Here is a 23,856-nt window from a genome sequence, read left to right on the forward strand (position 1 = left end):
CCAGTTTCCCCCTTTTTGACCACTTAACAACATAAAGATTTCAGTCCTGACTGATCTGGCGACTGCGAGTCTTCATCCACCTCCGATCGGATGAAGATCAGGGATGGCGGACTCCACCACTAACACTGAAAATTGCACATTTTTGTTGTCTCATCTCGCTCCTGTATCGCTGGAATGGAGTCACACTGCACCACAAACTCTGAGTACGATGCAAACAATTTCATCCCCTGGGTAGACTTTAGAGTAGAATTTAATTTAAAACGTTAACGTATCCCTCCACTTTGCATTCATTAGATGTATTTAACCTCAAGTGATCACTCCTCCTCCACTCCAATCCCTCTGCCCTTTGTCCTCCTCCCTCTTTCTCCTCGTCTCCTCACCCTCTCGTGGTGCTCCGTCTCATGGTCCAGTGTATCCAGTGTGGTCTCCACTCTCAGCAGCCTCCCGGACAGCGACAGCAGCAGGCTGACCACCTTGTCCAGGTCGCCGATGAACATGCGGAACTTGTCCACCTCGTTGGGCTTGCACACCGACACCACCATGCCCTCCACCTGAGGACACGGACAGGGACGCAGCTGGAGATGAGCGAAATTCAAGGAAAAGAGCCAGTGTGCGACTGACTGGCTCAGTCGACGCTTCAACCTTCTGTTTTTTAGTTCCAACATATCAAGAATGTTGATCTGACAGTTCGATTTGGTCCGTAAGATGGTAAAACTATGCGTGAATAAATATCAAACAATGTCTGAAAGTAACAAACTACTTTCTGTTGATGGCACTGTCAACATTTTCCATCCTTCAATAGCAAAGTCTTCGATGTTTAATTTAACGTGGTTTCACACACAGTGGTGCATAAGTCTAAATGATTATGAATGGATGAGATGCTGAGTGTGAAGTTAAGGGATTGGAGCTGAAATTATCAGTAGATTACTCAATTAACGGATCGACGGATGGGTAACTGGCAACAATTATGATACTTGCTCAATTGTTAAAAAGGATTTTTAGGCAAAAATGCTGAAAAATCACTGTTACCAGCTTCTCAGTTGTGAATATTTGTTGTTTTCCATCGTCCTCTGTGGTAGCAGATCCAACATGTTTGAATTTTAGACTCGGTCAGACCAAATATGTAAATAAAATATGCCAACTTGGACTTTGATTGTTCACTATTTTTCACCATTTTTTTTTACATTTTAATGACCAAATCAATAAACTAATTTAAAAGGCAGGTTAATCGATAATGAAAATAACTGCCAGTTGTAGCCCTAGTCAGGAAAAAACATGGAAGTGAGTCTGTGATAAGGTGGCGATTTTGCATCTCTCAAGCACAAGCAAGGAAGTGGTTCAAGTGAGAAGAAGTAGATGACTGCGCGGGACTTAACTCACTCAAACGACTAGTTGGCAACAACTTTCGACATTTAAGTTATTTATCTTGCAGAAATGTCAAACATTCACCAATTTCAGCTTCTGAAATGTGAAGATCTTTTCTCGGGTTGATAAACTAAAGAGTTTGGAGGTTGTGGACAAAGTAAGCAATTTGAAAACATCACCTTATGCCCACCAGGGGGCATTTTTTTCTGTATTTTCTGATATTTTTTTAGACTAAATAATGAATCGAAAAAATATTGAATCTGTCGATCTATAATAAAAATACTCAGTTAGTAAACATAAACATTAGCTGCAGCCCTAAAAGAGACTCATGGGGAAGCAACAGAATCAGTATGTGAGTAGGTTTAATACCCCCCCCTTCGCTTTCACCATAACGATTTTTGTTGGCGGTAGGTCTTCAATGGCACAAGTGAAACCCAGCGAGTGACAAAAGGAACAGACGGACGAATAACTGGAAAAGGCGTCTCCCCACCTCCTCTCCCAGCTGTGCGTTGGCTCTGATGTCGTCCTGCAGCCCCCTCTGAGCTTCTCTCAGCACTCCCAGCTTCTTGCGGAGGCTCTCCATCAGCTGCTTCTGCACCACAGATGGAGAATTATTTTATCACAAAATGAAAAATAACAGGAAACACATGTCTGTCAGAGTCACATCATCATAGTGTTAACTTTTTACGGGAAAACACGGCCAGCGAAAAACACCGATTTACCAACACCCCTGGCGAAGCAGCAAGGCAGTAGCTGCCCGTGTTACCTTGTAAGTCAGCTCGTCGTCCTCGTCCCTCTCTCTGTTATCAGTGAAGTCCTTCATCTGTGACAGGAGCTGAGCCTTGGCTGCCGACGTGCTATAATAGGACGAACAGCTGGAGCTCGCACCAGACCGCCTGAGGGGGAGGGAGGCACCGAGAAGAGAGTTTATTTTATTTACGCAGAGATAAAACTCAGAGGCAAAGCGATAAAGCAGACACACGGTCATAAAATACAGTGATTGCGCAAGAACATAAATGAGAGATGCCATCAATTATCTGGGCTAAGTGGGACAAAAAGAAAAACAAGGGGCATATGGAAAACATCTCAACTCCACACAAACAAATAAATAAGACGAGAAGCCGAGACCCAACTGCAGGAGTTAACCGTGGGGCTGATCAAAAGATCATCATTTGATCATTTGATTCAATGTGTGCTCTTTGTTTTTGCAGCTGGGATTTTGGATTGTGCATATTTTTGCAAATATTTTATGGAAATATTGCTTGCTGACAGAATCAATTGTGAACATCTACACAGGGTTCATAACATTAACGTGAACTACGCTAACAGAGTAAGAGTTAAAGATGAAAACTGCTTTGTTTCAGACGTCTACACTGTCACCGTCGCTATTACTGAAACTGAAATGTATCTGCTTTCGTTGTTTACAGTTCAACTGACGCTTCAGCTACTGACCATCTCTGCCACTTTAACTGATGGTTTAACTGACTTCAGCTCCTATCAATCAACTGAAATTTGAGCTGCTTTAATCTCTTACACCTCAGCTGACAAGTGTAACTGCTTTTGGCTTTTACAGTATCACAGTGCAGTGTCCTCAACTTTACAACACAATTCATAAGCTCCCTTCGCATGTCTGTGATTTCACTTTATTTACCGTCTGTTTTTGTGTTCATTAGCAAAACAAGATAGGGCGGTGTAGATTCAGTATCCTACTCATTTTCCTCTCACTATCTAAACACCCTGGGCCTTGTCTTTTTGTCGTGTGTAGCAAAACTACATATCTGACACCTGTGTCCCCCCTCCAAAAAAAAAGAAAAAAAAGAAAAACCATTTGTAAACTTAACCGAAAGAGGAAAAAGGAAAACCGGCTGTAGTAGTAAGGTGCTCTGGAAAGGTTGTGGGAAAGAGGGAATGAGCTTAGTGACAACAACAGTTAGGTCTTGTGCAAATCAAATGGTCTGTGTAATTAATGCACAACACACACACACACAGAGTCACATTCCATCACTCAGATTTAGGCCCTGTAACTCCCTGCCTCCTTCTCTCTCATTACCTATCCAAGCTGTCGGTGTTGTGCTCCGTGGTTTGGTAGGCACCTCTCCAGCTCTCTGTGCCCGACTCTCCTTCACTGCTTTGGGGGAACAGCTCCTCCAGGCTGACCCTCTCTCTGCTGCTCTCCCCGGTCTCCAGCTCCTCCTCCAGAGAGCTGCTCTCCGCCCTCGTCCTGCCCGATGGCGAGGCCTCGGAATCCGCCATGGTGTCGATGTCCGTCTCCACGACCGTAACTGGCAGCGCGAAGCACGGGAGCTCGCTGGTGAGCGGCTCGACCTCTGCCGGAAGCTCCTCCTCCTGGAAATCATCGATGTCAGTTTCCATTGGAACGTCCAGGTCGCCCTCAAGGCTGTGCGCAGGACTTGGGCTGAGGGTCGTCTCAGATTCGGTTCCTGGTTCTGGGATCTTCTGCTGCTCTTCAGTCTGGAAGCCTCTGTTCATACGGAGCGGTTGCTGCTGCGCATAGTCTGCGCCAAAGTAGGATTCAGAAGGTAAAACCCCACCAACACCTCCATTTTCTACATCAGGAGGAAGCGCTGTTTCGTTATGAACTCTGGGAGATGAGGATCTCTCCCACTCGGCTCCAGGTCTCACACTGTGCTGCTGTTTGTGAGGTTTCATTGTTATCCTGTCCTGGTCCGGGCTGTGGCGGATGTAAATCTCAGATGAACTGCGGAGACACAGATGATCAAAATAATCATATTTTAAATAATAAAACATGAAAGAATTTAAACACTATCCAAAATCCATCAGCAGCACAAACTGCAGCCTCCAAAATGACCATCAAGTTGAATCGAAACCTCTCTAAAACAGTTTCAACAAAAATTCAACATCATAACCTTCATGAAGGTCAGATATTTTGCAGGACTGTTGTCGTAGCTGGACCTAATAACCTGGCAACTGAGCGGTCAAAAAATTTGTGTTACTTTCCTCCCGTCTCACCTGCTCATACTACTGTCTGCTGCAGGTGCCGGTGGTGGTAGAGATGACAGATCCTCCGCCCTCTCCTGCTGTCCTCCATAGAAGCTCCTCAGGTTCCCTTCCCTCTCCCTCTGGGGCGGGGCCACCGGTCTGAAGGCCCGTCTCGAAAACATAGGACTGGGCGGAGCAACAGTAAAGGACCGTTCCTGAAACTGAGCCTGATTCTGATTGGACGGGGCGTGGGGAAAGGGGGGTTCCTGGGTTTGCGTTTGGTTGCAGCTGCAGCGAGGGCAGCCCTCCATCACCTCCTGCCTCTCTGGCGGAAGACTGTAGGACCTCTGCCTGGACGTTTCAGGAGAAGGGATGTCTGGGGAGGAGTGAGTTGAATAGTGTCCCTCTGCTGTGTTGAAGGAGGGAGGGATGGAGTGAGGAGCAGCAGATGAAGGAGAGGAGGAAAACAGGGTGTGGTGAGATGCACGCCTGCGGTGGAACTGTTCCCATTTCGGGGGCGGCGGTCTCGGGGGAGGCGGCGTCTTCTTCCTGTTTTGCCTGGCAGTGCTTCCTGCCTCTCCTCCCCTGACGCTGCCCGCTCCTTCCTCCACCTCGCTCAGGGTCTGACTGGTCGCTGCAGAAATCGACGGTGACCAGCGGTGGCTGCCGTCAAAGCGCAGGTCATTTTCGGACATGGCTCGTCCCCGTAGCGCAAGAGGAGCCGGCGGGGGAGCCAACGCATATCCGTTGCGGTCATTGCTGCTGCTGTTGACTTGTCGGGGGCCCCATCGACTCTTCTGAGGATGCTGCTGGTGCTGGCTGGAGCTCTCTGGTGGTCTGGACTCCCGTTTCCAGCTTGGGTAGTCCCTGTGAATCAACAAATACAGAGTAAAGGAGCACGAACGCACTTAAAACCCTGCTTTCAATTTTTCTGTTACATTAAAGGAACAGTTCAACGTTTGGCTTTTTTGCTTGATAATTACTCAAACAAACAATCAATTGTCAAAATAGCTAATGATGTTGCTCATTCATTTTTTTTGCAGACTGACTAATCGACTGCTCGACTAACAGTTTCTGCCCGAAAAGAGACGCAGCGTGTTAACTAGAACCAGGCTAGCTGTTTCCTTCGGTTTCCAGTCTTTATGCTAGGCTAGGCTAACCATGTCCTGACTTCAGCTTTGACCGACTGTAGTTCTCATAATTTACCAAAGTGTTGAACGATTCCTTTTACCACTCATGAGTAAAGCCTCATTACTATACCCTTGAGTATTAATTAGTAAGAGTTTAAAAGTGAAAAAAACAGTTTAAAACAAGTTTAACAGTCTGAAACTGCGAATTGTCTTCATCAGGAGTGTGTGGGATTAAACGGTCATGACATTGTCAAGTCCCTGGCAACGTAAGCTTTTTACACCACAACTGTTTTTGAGAGTATTAAATTAGGAAAAATTCTGATTTGAGCACAAAAAAATTTGATATCAGTTTTTTTTTTTTTTTTAATGGAGCCCCACCCACTTAAAACCAGTGAGAAGAGCACGGATCAAAAAAAAACAAAACACAAATACCTGAAATTCTCCTTCAAAGTAAAGGAAACGATTCTAAATTTGAGAGAAGAGTGTGCACTCATGTGGGACCCCACTGTTCACAGTACAAAGCTATGGTTTCCGGGCCTTGATGGTAAACAGGGATGTGAGATTTTTGGGGAGACATTTTCCTTCAGAATGACGGAGAAAGTGGTTGAATTACAGTCAGCGTTTCCCCTTTGCATCACAGAATCACTCAACTGTTTCTGTCTCAGGTCAAATGTGAGTAGAGGCCCCGTTACGAGCCATGCGTGTCCCAAAATCCCCCCCTGCATGCTAACATACAGGAATCACCATCCAACCACATATCATTATGGTCAGATTTTAAGCATGGATGATTGCTCTGCACACTTAGAGCTCATTACAGTCAAATCACAGCCAGGCATGAGTGAGTGGGATTTCCGCCCGCCAGTGCACAATGGGCTGACCCCACCTAATGTCTCCGGAGACTCACTTAGAGACAATCAGATAGAGACGGGACGTGTGTGTGCCTGCAACGCCATGTCAGAAAGGCAGAGTCACAAATACAGAAAATAATCAAGTCAGAAAGGGAAATATTACCTGTTTAGATGAATGAATGTGTCTGTGTTTGTAAACTGCGGTTGCTAAAAGGAAGCGGCTCACCTGTCAGTCAGGCTGTATTTCCTGTTGAGCTGGGTAGTTTCCTGTTGCCGGGCGGGATACGTCTGTGGAAGAGATTTAAAGCCGGTTTAATAACGCCAGAGGAATGAAGGAAGGCTTCAATCTGTCGCAAAGTGTTGGTCAGCACACATTCCTGCTGAAGGGAAATGGGTGTGTTTCTCCGCCCTGCAGTGTTGGTGCTGAATGTGGACCATTTTTATATCAAAAACCTGCCTGAGGAGATCAGGCTACTAGCTCTGTATCTTCATATCTTTAAAAAAACAACAACATTATTTTAGGGCCAACTTCTCTAAATCTGTTTTATGCAGTGTGTCACTCTAGGGCTGCAACTAAGGATTATTGTCATTACCAATCAATCTGCTAAGTATGTTCTCAACTAATTATATAGTCTTTAACATGTTTTTAGAAAATACTGAAAAATGCAGCATAAAACCCAAGAACATTCAAATGACACTAAGAAATACAGCAAATATTCACAGTTCAGAAACTGGAACCAGGGAATTTTTTAGCGTTTTTGCTTAAAAACAACAATTAATTGACTAATTGATGGTTGCCAATTAATTTTCTGTCATCTGACAAGTCCGTTATTTGGTTTATTGTTTCAGCCTTATCCTTCTCTGTGCTGTTGTTGCTTTCTTATGTTCAGTTTTGTTTATCATTTTACTATCTAATTTCATTCTATTTAAACTTTAGTACAATTTACTGTAATTTAGCTGCATGTGCGTTTTTTTCACTCTAAGCTTTGCATTTGCCTCATTTCTGTTTACCACTTTGTATCTTGACGGAATGATCCAGTTCACTCAATAGCCTTTTTCCAGGGCTTTCAACTGCATCGCATCAGCGGATGGAGTTTGCTCTCTGCAAAAGTTAAGATCATTTTCTCGAACTAACAGTTCCAAGGTCAAGAATGAACTTCCCCGCTCAATTTTGCAACTTGTTAACTTGTTCAAAAGTTACTGTAAGAGTTAGACCATTCTTTGAGCACTGAGAAAAAGATTTTTCAACTGTCAAAATGTCATTGTAAATGTATCTCACAAACTCACAAATATCGACACCAGTATTGGCCCAAAAATCCAGTTTCAGTTGGGCTCCAGTTACTACTATTGTTATTATCATTAAACACCAGGTTCTTTTAACCGAATTAATTTTATTTGTAACATCTCAAACCTCACAGAAAACACTAAAACTTACCACTAACAGCAACAATTTAGAGGAGGGACTGAGAAAAAGAAATTAGTCTGATAGCATGAAGTCAGACGGCCTTGTTTCCAGAGCCACGTATGTGTAAGAGTTCTGATAAAGCTTTTTCTTGTTGATCTAAGAAATAATACGAGGTTTTACTCATTATGGCTGCAGTACAGGATACGTCTGTACAATGCATTGGGTTATTACCCCACCAGTGGAATGCTGAACGAACTCATTGCACTCTCGTTACTGCTCGGAGATACAAGCAGCCAGTAGATACACACAGAGAGGCGGGGACAGGCCGCACAAACACACCGGTGGGACCCACACAAGGACAAACACACACGGACAAACACACAGACTCCCGTGCAGAGATACTGTCCGAATGTCTGTGATGCACACCTGAACCTCCAGTTGGTATTTTCGTTGGAAAGGTAGGACGAATTTAACATATTTGGCCGCTGCTTATTGCAAACAGAGCGTAAAATCCAATAAAATGGTAACAACTGATAACTTTGCAATAATAAACTCTATTCCACAAGTACCTGGATGGCCCCTCTGCATTTAAATTCCCCGTCTCTTGGGCTTTAAAGGGGCATTAAGTAATTTATGATAACTTTTGGCCTCTATTGGCAAATATCTGGAATTAAAACTTATACTTGAGCAAATGCCGGACTGGTTTTTTGACAAGAGCAGTGACTTTTAGGAGCCCTGTCTTTACTGTGAGGTTCCCAACGGAGACTCCAGGAAGTCACTGCGCCCGGCCAAGAAATAGTCCTGCACACTAGAGCTGAAACGACAATAAGTCAATTAGTTAATTGACAGAAAATGAATCTGCAACTATTTTGTTAATGAAGCTAAACATTTTTTTGAGCTTTGGAGTTGTTGATCGTACAAAACAAGACATCTGAAGACGCCACTTTGCTCTCTGGGAAACTGTGTGACGGACATTTTTTGACCCTTTCTGACAGTTTATATGCTTCTGCTTTTTACATTTGCTTTTTGAAAGAAAGGGACTACTAATATTTGTAACTGACATATTACTTTACAGGTTGCTCGTTGATTAACTGCTCTCTCTTGGGAAAGAGCTGAAAATGTGAACTAAACCATAAACAGATGGAAAAGAGGAATGAGGTCTAAATTGGTGCTGATGTAGGAGTTTTTAGTTTTAGCCCCCTAGTTATGTTCATATAAAATTCTTATTCATGCAGTTATACATTATATCATATACTACCTTAAGGGTACAATTACGTAATGCTCATATAAAGTATACAGAGTAGAGTTTGGTTCAGCATGTTCTTGTCCAAGTTCAACACCTTAAAAAACTGCAAAAATCTTAGAATAACTCTTAAACCAACAGGCATTCCCACTAACAAAACATACACTGTGAAATCAGTATATTAATGATAATTGTGAATGTGTTTTATTTTGAGTATAACGAGCATTTTGCACAATATGTTTTCTGCGCTGATCTTATCTTTCTATCTTTATCTTAGAAATCTTATCTTAAAAAATAATGTTCTTCGGAAAAAGGGCAAATTGCATCAAAGTGTAGATTTAATGTTCATGTAATGAGGTGGGATGTGAAAAAAAAAGAAAAAAAAATTCTTATCTAACAGTCTAATTTTGCCAAAAACAATTCAACTTAATCATTTTCAAACATTTCTGAAAATGAAGCTGGGCTTCTTAAGTGAGAGTCCAAGCGTGTGATGGACCTCAAATAATAATAATAATAATAATAATGATAATAATAATAGCAGCCAGTTACATTTCTTTATTTTTTTTTCCTTCCTCTTTCCAAAACAGACACACTGTAACATGAAACCACACACCTTCATGAATAAACCTCAAATTTCATTCAAAATGGGATCATGTGCGTGTCTGTGTGTGTGTGTTTCCCTTTGCACGAGTGCTTTTTCACACGTGTGCACCTCTGTAGAAGGTCTTATCACAGCTTTGTAGTCCATCCAGCACATCTGTTATTGTTAGAGATATTGGACGTTGTCAGCAGCAGATATGAAACAAAAATTCCTCGCATGGGGTTATCGCAGTGGCATCAAACTAACAACCTTTCATTTGAAACTGAGCCCAACATGGAGGAAGTCGGGGGTTCAAGGTTCCTCCGAGGCTTCAGCACAGCAAAAACCACACGAAACAACAACACAGTGTCAGCTTGAAACAAATATCTGCTGAGCTGAAAATGCATTTAGTCCAAAAGAAATGGCAGCTTGGCTTTGCTCAGCGTTAAATGATAATGTTACTAATAGGCTGAAGTTCACAGGAGATTTATAAGTTCAGACGAGGGGCTACACCTCCTGCCAAGTAACTCAAATCAATTTGTGGTAAAGATGTAACCCAATGCTACTATTATCGCTTACACAAGTGTCCAACGCTGTTGCCCAATCTCCCTCAGTTCCATGAACTATTTCAGTGATACCCTGAATTTTCAATGAGAATTTCAGACTTTGACCACATGCAGGACGCGAGGTTCAACTTCAAACCCACCGTTCAACCACAGAGTACTTGGACCGAGTGGCCACTTAGCTCCAACATCCAAGTGTGGCCACTCGATCCCTTTCTGGTGCTGGTTTAAAGAACCAAGATAGTTTTCAGTTCCAGGGGTTGTTTGAGCTCAGTCCAAAACCACAGTCTGATTTCACTGAGCTGCAAAGTTTGACTTTCACTCTGTAAGGCACTGAAATAATAATAATGATGATGATAATAATAATGAAGTTTATTTGTACAGAACTTATCAAAACCAGCTTTAGAAAGTGCTTTACAACAAACACATAGAACACAACATAAAATACACAGTAATTTATGAATAAACAGGCAAGCATATGGAATAAAAGAGGAGTAAAATGTAAAAACGACAAAACAAAACACCAAGGATTAAATGTTAGAACAATTGTGGGATTAAAAATAAATATAGAATTAAAAGAAAAATTATAAGAAAGCCCTTCAATAAAAATAAGTCTACAAAAGGGATTTAAAAGAAAACAACGATGTAGCGAGCCAGAATTCCTGCAGCGGCCTGCCGATGTGTTCCATAGCCAAGAAGCCTGCCCAAGGATGTCCGGCTGTGAGCTATGCTAAATTAAGCTAGCTGGCTTCTGGCTGCTGGGTCAGATTTCTGACCAATAACCATTAAAAGACCATCGCAATAATCCAATCGCGGTGAAATAGAAGCATGAATGATAGTTTGAGTGTCATTAAAACTCAGCACTGAAACAGTTAAACTCGGTTAATTAAAGCATGACTGGATGACGGTATCTGTGTGTTTCAGTGGGTTGGTGTCCGGAGAGCACACCCAGGTTCCTGACAGTTGCTTTAACATTAGTGGCTAAAGTACCAAGAGAGGACTGGACACTAGAATGCAAATTGTCAGGGCCAATGATAAGGATCTCAGTTTTATTTGAGTAACTTTAGAAAATTTGCTGACGTCCATTTTTTTGATATCCGATAAACAATTTATGAAAAAACTAACAATTAAGTTTTTTGATGAAAAATTGGTGCTGGCCAATAATTAGAAAGATGCTATAGTCCCATAAAATACTCTCCACATACTGTAGTGGCTCTTGAAAAAACAGAATTTTCATTTTTGACAACTCTCTCAGGCCACATTTCACCCTCTGTCTCTTTTTGTCTATAAACCTGACAAATTCCAGTTTATAATCCAGATCCCAGGACAACAGACTCCTACTGAGAGCTAACCTGGCAACCCCTGACTCCTTCATGAACCTTATAAATGCAGTGAGTCCTTCACTAATGATGAAAATGGAACATGCATATGTTTGTGGATGTGTTTTGATGCATGTGGGGTGTAGTGATGCATTTTTGGGTGAGGGCAGCACTCTTACCTCTGTAGGTGTGTAGCTCCTTGCTGTGTATCCCTGGTGCAGAGGTTGCTGGTTTTCCAGGTGCTGGGAAGTGGTGCTGACTGGATGAAAAGCTGATCGTGGGACTTGGTTCGGGGTTTGGCTATGGGAGAATGCCTGAAGCTTGGGATGGACGTTTTGGTAGCTGTCCTTGTTTTGGAAGTCTTGATGATTTTCTTTGACGCCAGAATTGCCATAAAACTCCTGATGTGAGGTGAGCTGAGCATCTTCTTCCCTTTCCTTTTCTCTTTCTCGCTCAAGCTCTTTCTCTCTTTCTTTTTTGAGTCGTTCCTTATCTCTGGTCCTCTCCATCTCTTTTTCTCTCTCCAGCTCAAGCTCCCTCTCATTTTCCCTTTCCCATTGTCTCACCCTCTCCTCTCGTTCCCTCTCCTGCTGAATCTCCCTCAGCCTTGCCCTCTCCATTTCTAGTTCCCTCTCTTGTCTTTCCTTCTCCTGCTGCCTCTCCCTTTCTCTCAACCTCTCTTCCCGTTCTCGTTCCCTTGCCCTCTCCTCCCTCTCCCTCACTTGTTCCCTCTCCTTCTCTTTCTGCCTCTCCCTGCTGCTACTCACAGACTGCCTTCTGGCCTCCATAGTGTTTGAGAGCATGGAACTTTCCTGCTGAAGTCCCCCCTGGTAGGAGTATCTCCTTTGTGTTGGGTGCAGAGCGAGCTCCCCGCCCTGGTGCTCATGACAGTTGGGGGATTTCTTCTGCCTACGACTCGACAAACTCGAAACATTTGACCCAGCCATGCCCTTACTCGTCTCCTCGAAAAATTTCATTCTGTCTGCAAATGGAAGGATATCAGACTCCTCCATCCGAGAACATGAAGAGGAGCGACTATAGGAGGACTTAGAGGAGGAGGTGAAGGCACAAACCCCGTGCCGTGACCCTGTTACTCCTAATTCCCTCTCACCCAAGACTCTAGACCGTCGGTCCGGTTCTGGTTCTGGTTGGAGTTTATGCTCAGGGGTCCAACGCCAGCGGCGGGCTTTGCCGGCAGGAGCTGGTTCTTCCACGACTCGGATGCCAACACCAAAACTGGGCACGCCTGGGTCCAGAATCTGGACAGACCTGGACATATGGTTGTTTTGAGTGTAGGTTGTTAACTGAGGCTGAGTTTGCAAGGTTTCAGGGATTGATTCACTTGAAGTGTTTGATTTCTCGACTGGCGCTGTTGTCCAGACATCTTGGGGGCTTACAAGTGAGGCAATTGCAACTTTGGTACATTCCTGGGTAGGCACATCTGGGTCTGCCTCCTCTTCATGGAGGTCTGGACCCTCCTCCTCCTGGACAGTCTCCCCACTACAGAGCAACCCCCCTGGGCCACGGCTCTTCTGAAGCTGGGCTTTTTTCCTCTGTATCTCATTGCGGAGGTTAGTTGCAAATCGCTCACTACGACGACGGTTCCGTCTATGGTTTCTCGATGAGTTTGACTTCTTCATAGCTGCCTGTCCTTCTACATCCTCCTCTTTTTTCTCTCCACTTCTTGCTCTGTCCACTGCACTCTGCTCCTCCAGTAAAGTATCCATACTGGCAGCAGCACTAATAGGCTCGAAATCTCTCTCCAGTATCCGGTCAGAGCTCAACCTTCCCTGGGTTGATGATCCACTGGGGTCTCCTGGCACGCTCACAGAGCGGCCCCAAGGGTGATGATGCTGAATTGGAGAGAGGGACCCGCCGTTTACACTCATCCCTTCCAGCCTTTCACTTGAATCGCCATCATCACCATCCCCTTCAAGGAACACAGATCCTGGGGTCGAACAACGGCTGCCTCCCCATTTGTTAGATGGGGCATGCAGGTGGTTATGAGAAGCTTCTTGGTCTTCCCTTGCAGGCTGGAGTGAGGAATGGGACCACTGACTGCTACAAGAGGACAAGAAGGGATCAGAAGGGTTTGACGGATTGTTAGGGTCCAATGAAGAGCTGTCACTTTTAAACTGCAATAACTGAAGTTGTGTAGCGAGGAGCTTCTCGGGGGCACTGTTCCGGTGCAGCCCAGAAGAGGAGTGCTTGGTCTGGGAGTGCATGATATCAGACTGCCCTTGAACTTCCATGGAGGATTCTGCAGGTAAAGAGCCATGATGAGAGGAGGTGATGGTAACTAGGGAAGCTGTCACTTGGTCAGAAATGTGATCTGAGTTGGACTCTAAATTGTAGTCTTTATTAGCACTAGTGTCACATCTGATATGCCTAATGTCTTTAGTCTCTCTTTGGATGTAATGCGAGTCTAATGTATCCTCTTTGAAATTCCCAGTTTTGTCACTCTCTTCTGATGCAGGGAAGCCGTTTTGAATTCCTGATTCAACATTCAGAGAGGACTTGTTTTCATCATAGTAAGAAGAAACACTGGAAATTTCAATCGGAGCAGAAGCACAACGTTTGTTGGCGGCATTAGGGCGACCTCGAGTTGCCCTAAAACTGTCCTTCCTGGTTGGAGGCTGAGGAGGGTTCATCCTTCTCTCTGTTCCTCCTTCTCCATTTCTTATGATCTTAAAGTCTCCTCCCCTCCGCTCCACCTCATAACAGCAGGACGAAGGCCTCTCTTTTACCTGGACAGGCCTCGGCCTTGGCCTGGTCAGTGACCTGGTTTTGTGTACAATCAGCTGCATCTCATCCGGAGCCTCGCAAGATGAACTCCCCAGGGTTGAGGTATCACCACCTGGGCAGCCTCGACAAGCCGGCCCGAGGCTCTGGAGGAGGTTATCCATGGAGCAGGCTTCACCGGGCCTTAGCGGCACAGTTGTGTAGTCGGATGTGTTTGAGCTGGCAGAGAAAGAACTGTAGGCAGAGTCTCTCTTGTTGTTGAAGAGGGTGGGATCCACGGGTGAATTATGGGAGTCGGAGTATGGCTGCGTGGTGGGTGTCGGCGTGTCCAAGCTCTCCATGGATCCCAGGGAACTGCTTCGGTCAGTGGAGGAGTAAGGTCTTGACAGTTGACCCCACTGCATGGACAAGTCACTGCAGAGAGAGGGAGACACAGAAGATCAACTTAAGTGTTTCAAAAACAGACATTAACTACAGATGTTACAGATGTTTAGCTTTTCTTCAGACAAAATAGGCTGACTGACATCACCTGGGTCTCTGGGAACTTGCAATGGACATTTATCATCATTGTAAACTTAAAAAAAATTTTATGAAATATTTATAAAATGTTTATAAAATGTCAGAGACATCTCCTTCATCTGTCTATTAATTAATTAATTGGAAAATCAGATCTATCCTTACAATGCTGTGGAAAAAAACCTCTTTGTATTTCATTAATGTCAAAGTAACTTTTAATGCCCCCTAAGTGAAATTTATGTGGTTTCTTTCAAAGCAGTATTATGTTACTCCCTGATTTACTAAATGGTTAATGCTTATATAAACTGCATACAATAACTCATATTCAATTTTAAAGTGGTAAGCTGCGATTTTCCCCCAAGACACATACAGTATATCCTTCTGGAATACTACGTTTGAACTGTACCACTAGGGAATCTGTTTTCTATCAGTCCCGAGCTGAACATCCACAGCAGCCCCATGTGTTTTTAAAAAGCCTCGGAGGAAGCCTCTTTAGGCGGAGAGGGATTTCCTCCTCATCAATTCCCTCTGCCTGGAGTCAAATCTCGTAAGTCATCCCTTGATTCCTCTCATCCTCTTTTTTCTTCCTCTTTCATTCCTTTCTTCCTCTTGGGGATTCTTCCTGTCCCATCTCCTTTACATCAAATGTAGATTTATTCCAAAACTGCATTGTGCAAAACAGTGGAAACCTACCCACTGAAAGGGATTGACAGCAGAAAATGGAGACAATTCTGCCCCCTTTTACTGGATAGGTCAGTTAAGCTTTGCATTGATTACATAACAAGATGTTTACAGAAGAGCCTGCTCATATATATACTCACTAATAACAAGTAACAGAAAAATACAGTAATTCTGTAGTTGAGTCAAGTCAGTTTAGCCAATACTCATAAATCACAAACTTGATTTAGAGGGCTTTACCATCTGTACAACAACAAACTGTACTTCACCCTCTACTACCATTTTGACCCTTAAGATAAGAAAAAACTCCCCTAAAACTATTTAGTAGGGAAAAAAGGGGGGGGAGAGCAACAGAAGAGGGCTGCCTCTTCTAGGGTGAAAAGATGTGTAATAAATGTCACATATATCAAATGCTGTCGTTGCTCAACAGGCTGAACTGCACGCCATGCACCCACAATGTCCTGAGCTTGAATCTGACATGTGACCTCTGCTAAACATCATGCGCCATCCTCCTGTTTCTGTTACCTTCTAATTCTAACTTTCTAATAAGAAAAATCCCCCGAAAAATTATACAAAAAGAAGAAAGAGGAAATCAACAATCCCGACTTCTTGGAGAAAACCACATAAGACAAAATGACAGTGAGCTCTTTTCAGCAAAAGGAGAGCTTAGGGGATTGGGATAGAAAAATACATTTTACACATATTGTTAGCTCCAGGGGGGTAGGGGCACCCAATGTTCTTGTGCTTGGTTTGAATCCAACTCGTAAAGGGCTCAACAAAAAATCTGCAGACATTTTACTGTGGTATTTCTTTTTCCTGTAAAGAAGAGAGTGGTCACTCACCCTTTGTGTTTTTTTGCTGTCTTATTCAAACAATAGAGAAAGTTGCCAAGGAGACAGAGGAGGGGTTAGAGAAGAGAGAAATCTCTAAAAGGCTTTGATCTCAAACCAGTATGGGGAAACAACTTGCAGACTTTCTCCAGGCTGTTTCTCTGGTATTTATGGTTTACAATCCATGCAAAGATCTGAAAACTGATAACTTATCAAAGAATGACTTTGTGCTCATGTTTTGGTGGTGTACAGAATTTGTGTAGGTTATTTACTATTACTCTTACTATTACTCTATACAACTAAAATAATCCATTAAATTCCTAAAGAAGCAGAGCATGCCAGGGTTTTGCATGTTTTGGCTAATTTATTACAAATCATGTATGCTTTTATATCAAACCTATTTTGCGAGCAATGCTGCTGTGTTTTAGAAATGTATTTGTTATACAGTCAATGGTTTCCATTAATTTCTACACAATATGAGAATGAATTAGGCGAGTCTTAAACCTTTCTTGAGTTATGAAATCCAGCACAGTGAACATCAAGTTGCATTTATTTTTGTTGGTGTTAGGCTATTATCATGAGGTAATGCAGAGCAGACTAAAATTTTAATCAATCTGCACTTAAACTGCAAAATCAAGTGGCTTGAGTGCAATACTGAAAGAAAGGATTACACAATAGATGTTCACTGTCATGGTTTGGTTACCAACCAAATGCCCTGAGACTGCATAATGGCCCCAAGACACCCCCACAAGTCCCAGGATCACTGCATGTCTGTTGGTTTTGGTAAAGTTCCTAAATGAAAATTTGGAAACTGCACCTATGAAGTAAACTATCAGCTATCTATCTTGTAGAGCCGTGTGTTTGAAAAATTTAGCTTTAAGAACTTTATTGTTTTAGTTTACATTGTCCTCACATGGTGAATATTCCTATATACTATATGCTTTTACTAAAATTACCCAAAACTACTTGTCGCACAGAAAAGCTGGAGCCAGATGCTCAAATTCCAACATGTCACTGGAGTATTGGGTAAATAAAACTGCCGTGTGTAGTCTCCTATGTGTACTGTCCTTAATGGGAATTTGAAAGAAATGAATAGAGATCAGAGAATGGTAGGAACTACTCATTTAAATAACAGTGTAACTGTATGAAATTCATTTGAAAATGGTCATGAAAACTAGCAAAAACAGTGGAATGTTCCCCTAAGACACTATTCATTTAAAAACAAAGGAGGACTCTGAGTAGTGGGAAAAAAAGTTTTGTTATCTGCATGAGAAAATCGTCTTTGAAGGAAGTGAGCCATGAATGAGAAAGCAGAGGTTGCTGTATAGATTTGACCTGGGTGACAGAGAAAGGAAGAAAGGAAATGAGATGGGAGCTGGACAGGAAATGACAGTCACTCCTGCCCAATCAGACGGCAATGTGGAACATGTGAGTGTGAGGGTTGAAATGGATAAACCAGCAAGCACACACATATACAAATACACGACGGGGCATGTGAGATGTGTGTTCGGACTGATTGGATTAACTGTCAGTGTGTCAAATAATACAAACACACATACAACATTCCTCACAACACATATTTTGTTTGAGTATTTACATAAAAACACACACACTTGCTTAGTGGTAGGAATTAACACACACGATGAAGCAGACTGTACAAAATGTCCCTCACACAAGCACAGTTTATTGAACGTCTTCCTCTCTTTGTCCACATGTTCTGGGAGTCACATGCCATTGTCCAGAGTTATGCCGGGAGCTGCCTCCTCATCAGATGATGTGTGTGTGTGTGTGTGTGTGTGTGTGTGTGTGTGTGTGTGTGTGTGTGTGTGTGTGTGTGTGTGTGTGTGTGTGTGTGTGTGTGTGTGTGTGTGTGTGTGTGTGTATGATGAGATCAGGCAGGAGAAACTACTGTGGGAATAAGAGATCCACACATACACACACATGCCCACACACAGACCGCTATCTAATCCATATGGGACTATTAAATCTAATAGTGGCACATTATATCACTGATTCCTATCGAAAGGAGAACAGTACAAGCTGCTGACAAACAAAGGGATAAAAGCTATTTTTATTGTGAGTCAATATGCAGGCTGTGGTAACTTCCTCTTTCCCTTTAAAGGATTACAGTTTAGCTTTATGAGATCATAGTGTAATACAAAGACTACCGCATCTACATGACTTTTCTCTATTTAACCTGACTGGAAAATTCAAGCTTTTGTCCCAATTGTATTGTATTGTAATATAAAAATACTCATTATTATGCTCAGGACTGAATAGATTAGTTTATCAATTATTTAACCACAGATAGAATCAAAAACAGTAACTATTTTGATAATTGATGAATCATATATGTAATTTTTCAAGCAAAAATACCCAATAGTATCTAGATTCAGCTTCCTGTTTTTGTTGGAATATTTTTAGCTTTTCGACTGTTCGTTGGAAAAAACAAGCAATCTGAAGGCATCATCTTGGGTTTTAGGAAATTTTGGTGTGTATTTTTTACTATTTCCCCATGTTCTATAGACTAAACGGCTACTCGATAAAAATCTAAAAAAAATAACTGAAATCCATCAACAATGATGTTAGTTGCAGCCCTGATTATATTAGGTGAATTATCAATGATTCGACAGAGCACCATATGGCTTCTTTTGGGAAAAGGTTGCTTAGCAGCGATACTTTTACTGTGAGTCTATATAGATTCTGAAAGAATAAATAAAATCTTCCACTTAAAAATAAAAAGCCGAATACATTAGCAACTAGAAAATGCGCTCAGTAGAGCGCAGGCCTCCACCACGGCCATTGTCAGACAACATACATCAGACTTCACAGAAAAAATTCAAATTCATAGTAAATGATCCAGATCTGCCCCAAAATTTAATGAGTTCTTCCCTGGCCCCTGCCCCATCCCTCCACCAAGTTTGGTGCAAATCAGGTCAGTGTAATTGCGTAATCCTGCTGACAAACAACCAAACAGACATGGGTGATCACATAACTCTATTGGTCTAGCGGACTACTTAAACCAGATTTTTATGCAGTTGAGTATTCTGGGGTCTACACATGAAGGCTAAAGCTCTGTCAAAACTACTCCTACTACTCTTGCTACATTGCACGTGTGCAATGATGGCAGCAACTGTGGAACCACTTAACAAAACAGACGCCGTTAAAATGAGAGTAGCATTAAATTTAAGAGTGTTTGATTTTGCCGTTCTGTCACTTAAGCCGTTTAACCTCATAGAAGGTCAAATCAAACAGACGGATTTCGCCCATCGCAGCCGAAAACATTCACCTGGCCTCCGAAGACAGGCAGACGAAGGGCAGGTCACCAGAGGGATCTGACTGGTTATCACTTGGGAATGTTGAAATAGAATCCAAAAATAGACCAACAGGCTTCCTGCGTGGGCAGTGTTGACATAAGAACACCGTGATGTCACCTCTTTCCTGGGGATTGTTGGCTTTTAGGGGCCAAAAACCCAGACAGTGATTTACAGCCAACGTCCAATGGGGTCACAGGATCAAAGCGTATGATTCAACACTACTGTATGACACACTCACTGTCTGGTTAAAGCTCTTACGCTCCCTGTCTGTCTGCACCCGCACAAGGCTTCCCAACATTAAATATACAACTCAAAGGCTATCTGCAAACAGAGTATACTATATCATTAACACTGTATTCAACATAATTGGAAACATATTGATGTTGAAAAGTCCTCCTTAATTGTCCACATTGAATTAAACACCACAACCTAATAGTACTTTACTTGAAGACGGTACGGTCAAGACTATGTCATTAAATCTTACATGAACATTATTAACCTTCATGAATGTGTATGTATTTTGTCTTTAATTGTCTTTGAGGAAATAATGTCACTTTTAATGACAGGTTGCCATTAGCCAAGGGCACATAGCCCGTGATAAACACTTCCTGGTTTTATGTAATGTGGTATTACTACATTGTCCACCAAGAATCACGAATATTTACCTTGCTCATAAGTATAGTAGTAGACTTTAAAAGATTTCTTAAAGATAAAATGAAATGTCATAACACTCGGTGCTGAATGAAGTAGTCTATCAATCGACTAGTTGATCAACAAGAGGGACAATAACTTGACTATGATTTAAATCATCCATGAAGCAAAAATACAAAGCGCCTTCTGGTCCAAGCTCAGACATAAGAATTTACTCTATTTCACTGCAAACTGTATAATATTATTTTATGCTACTTTACTTGTAAATTGAAGTCCTTTGGATTCTAAACTGGTCAAGCAAAACAAGCCATTTGCAATGATATAAATCACTTTGGCCTCCAGGAACTTGTTATGGGCATTTTTCACATTTTATAAATAAAAAGTATAATAGATCCATTATGAAAATTAAAAAATAGATTATTTGATAAAAGAAACAATCATTAGATGGAGCCCTAATTCACAGTAAGAAATCAGCAGTTTGAGTTTGATGCTTGGGGAGGGTCTATTTACATGTTCATGCCTGTTCATACATCATGTAATTTTCTCACAGTAGAGAACAAATTAGCCTCTAAGCACACAAATAAACCTTGATATGAGTTAAAAAAGCAACAGAAATCTTGTGTGAGGTACTGGCCTCAACAGATGTCATGCACTGCTGAGTGCTGAAAGGTGGTGATGATGGACGGGTTAACTCGCATACTGACGACCTGCCATGTAATGTTTGTGATAGGGTGAGTTCTGATACGGTGAGTTCCCTTGGCTAATTTCAAACTGCCATTACAGATCTCTAGAGCAGTGACAGCTTTGCTTTGAAAGTGGCATTACTATAAGTTATTAATTAAGTCATTATTTTAAGTGTTGACACTTAACGACAACAGCCATAAACAACTGTAAAGTGACGAGTGATAAGCAAAGTAATCACATATTAATCTGAGAGATGTCGTCTCACCTGTTGTCAGTTGTGTGCCAGGGTAATGTGTAGGGGCCGGGGTGGAGCTGCATGGCAGCCGGAGGCGGAGGAGGGGGGAGAGGAGGGGAGTCGGCAGAGGGGGGGCAGGGCAGAGGAGGAGGAGACGGAGGAGGGGGAGGGACGGGTAGCTCCGATAGCTTCGCCAGGTGCCACGAGTGAGGCCTGATGAGAGGGACGCTGCGTCTGTGGAGGCGAGAGGGAGAAACTCAGGTGAGGATCAACAGCTAAGGTGTATCCTGACCTGCTCCGACAGGAGGTTCAATGGAATTAAATTTTTAGAGGTCAGATTTAAGACACATTCAGCAAATACCAGCCCTAACAATGCAACTCAACTAAGTTTTCACATACATTTTGAGGCCCTTTACACATCCCATTATAATTCATCACTTATTGGGATAGTGTAAACTTCTGCTGGGGATTGTTTACGCTCACAATGTCTCCCTAAAATGCACTTCAAGGGGAAACCTAGTGGGGCATACCATGTAATCGATAAAAAACTTTTTTCTCACTAGAGCATAATCTTGCTTTGTTTTTAATGGGATGTGTCTTGTTAAAAAATGCACTTCTGGCATATAGACTGAAATCAGACTTTGCTTTTCTTAGCCAATATGATCACACATTACATATCCTTCCTTAAAATTTCACAGTAAACTCCTTGTTCATCACAAGACACAACTCCTGCAACAATTCATTTGTGACAGTATCCACATTACCACTGCTCATTTCAAGTGTTTGCTTTGGGTTTGGATCTGTGCGTGAAAGTTTATTATTGCTAATAGGGTCGCATGGCATTTTTTAATTACCTTTTTTAAGTGTGCAAATGGGGTTCTGCGCATGCTGTCAGCTAACTTGGATGACCTATTCTTTATTACATGCATAATGTATGTTATATGGCCACACTGTGCTTTATCACAGCATTGTCTTCGATAAATTTTAGCACCGGCAACAGTTGAGGACACATATGGACTGATTTACAGTCTAGGTTGAACCTTGCTCAAAAATATAGAGGCTGATGTGGTGTTGTATCTTCTGTATAAACCCTCCCAGTGTAAGTATATAAATATGCAACAAATATAAATGAAAGTCGTCATCTTTTTCCCCTGATGGCTAATGTAATTTCCTTTTTATACGTTTAGTTTTTCCATTTGAGACCTCCTCTTGTATGTCTACAGGGTCCTTTTGACTTCAGTTCAAAGCAAGCATTTTTTTGTGTGTCAAAATATGGTGATTTACCCAGGCAAGATGACTAAGAAGACATCCCTATTTGCAACCACAGTTGTAAGTGGGCTAACATCAAACTTAGACATACTGCGACAATACCTCGCCAACCCAAATTCTGTGGAAACAGCTTCATAAAGAGTTGTTTGGACTTCCACTGGACTGCCATTAAAAACTCATCTAAAATGTAGAGTAATTTATCCAGTCTGATCTGAAGTCAGACGTTCTAGTGTATCCCAAGATATTAACTAATTGCCTTATACAGACTTCCGACACCATATGCTACCCAGATTCAACTCAACCCCCTGCAGGCAGTTTGTGCGAGACAGAAAGACTAACAAAAAGTGTCTAAGAGAAAAAAAAAAGGAAAAAAAAAACAGCTAGGAACAAGGATAGAAACAGAGAAAGAACAGCCAGATATAAATTTAATATTCTTGTAGTCTGAATGGCCCTCTATGTGGGTAATCATATCTTTTAGATACTTGGTTGGAAATACTGCTGCTGCATGGAAATAATTTTGCACAGAGCATGAAAACTACCAAAGCTGCTGACTTGAGGCTTGAACTTGAGAGATTGAAGTCACAAAAATGAGACTTGTTATAAACTGGCTGCTGTGAAGCAGCCAAAAAAATTAGTCTACCTGGTAATATCCACGAACAAGGACAAAAAAATTACAAAGCATCAGAATGGCTTTGCAAAGCCAAAAATCTTTAATATAGAATTATTAGGTGCATGCATTGAAGGGACTTCAAACACATGCAAAAAACACTACCAACACAGCTTTAAAAGCATAATGGCCAAAGTCATTTTACTGGTAAGCAATCAAGGACTTGAAAGACTTGAAATTTGAAATTTTGTGACTTGTTACATGACTTTGACTAGCCCTCAAGGACTTGAAACTTGACTTCGACTGATCTCGACTGTCTTAAGACTTGTCTCTGACCTGTCTTGATTGAGACTTATCAAGATTCATACCTGGTATTGACTTGTGTAAGGTGACTTGAAGCCTGACATGGAATTGTCTCAGCTGACTTTAAACCTGTCAAGACTCGTACCTAACTTGTCTCACCTGACATTTGAATTGACTTGAGCTTATCTTGAATGACTTGAGACTTAACAAAAAACAAACTTGACCTGGATTTGACTCGATCAACTTGAGACTTAACTTGAACCTTTACTTTACTGACTTGAGACTTGACTCCGACTCATCTTGGCTGACTTGAGAGTTGAATTTTGAGACTTGTCATTTGAGACTATAATTTGTTAACTGACTTGAGACTTGACTTGGACTTGTCTCATATGACTTGAGAATTACACTTGCCCCAAAAAGATGTAAAATCATCTCTGAAAACAACAAAAATAGCAGCTCAATGGCAGGATTGTAACTGGAGGGTCCTTGGTTTCATTCCCAATGACACCTATAAGGGAGGAATATTAAGATTCTCAAACTGAAAAAATGTAAAATGAGACTGTAACGGGTTTTTGCAGTCAAAAACATTTGGAGGTACAATTTTGGGAGA

The 23,856-nt window shown here is 42.1% G+C and overlaps 1 protein-coding gene across 6 annotated transcripts in view; it reads right to left on the bottom strand.

The window, feature by feature from the left end:
* The window catches only part of shroom4 (shroom family member 4), an 87,133-nt gene that overhangs the window by 2,155 nt on the left and 61,122 nt on the right, over positions 1 to 23,856 (bottom strand). For all 6 annotated transcript variants that reach the window (XM_040140508.1, XM_040140509.1, XM_040140510.1 and 3 more), the window contains 8 exons: positions 21,098 to 21,301; positions 11,594 to 14,570; positions 6,531 to 6,592; positions 4,357 to 5,193; positions 3,416 to 4,084; positions 2,132 to 2,261; positions 1,856 to 1,957; positions 381 to 551 (listed from right to left, as the gene is read on the bottom strand). In XM_040140508.1, the coding sequence (XP_039996442.1) occupies positions 381 to 551; positions 1,856 to 1,957; positions 2,132 to 2,261; positions 3,416 to 4,084; positions 4,357 to 5,193; positions 6,531 to 6,592; positions 11,594 to 14,570; positions 21,098 to 21,301 (5,152 nt within the window). The remainder of the gene's footprint in view (positions 1 to 380; positions 552 to 1,855; positions 1,958 to 2,131; positions 2,262 to 3,415; positions 4,085 to 4,356; positions 5,194 to 6,530; positions 6,593 to 11,593; positions 14,571 to 21,097; positions 21,302 to 23,856) is intronic.

The sequence above is a fragment of the Xiphias gladius genome, chromosome 12 (assembly GCF_016859285.1).
Source record: "Xiphias gladius isolate SHS-SW01 ecotype Sanya breed wild chromosome 12, ASM1685928v1, whole genome shotgun sequence".
NCBI lineage: Eukaryota > Metazoa > Chordata > Actinopteri > Istiophoriformes > Xiphiidae > Xiphias > Xiphias gladius.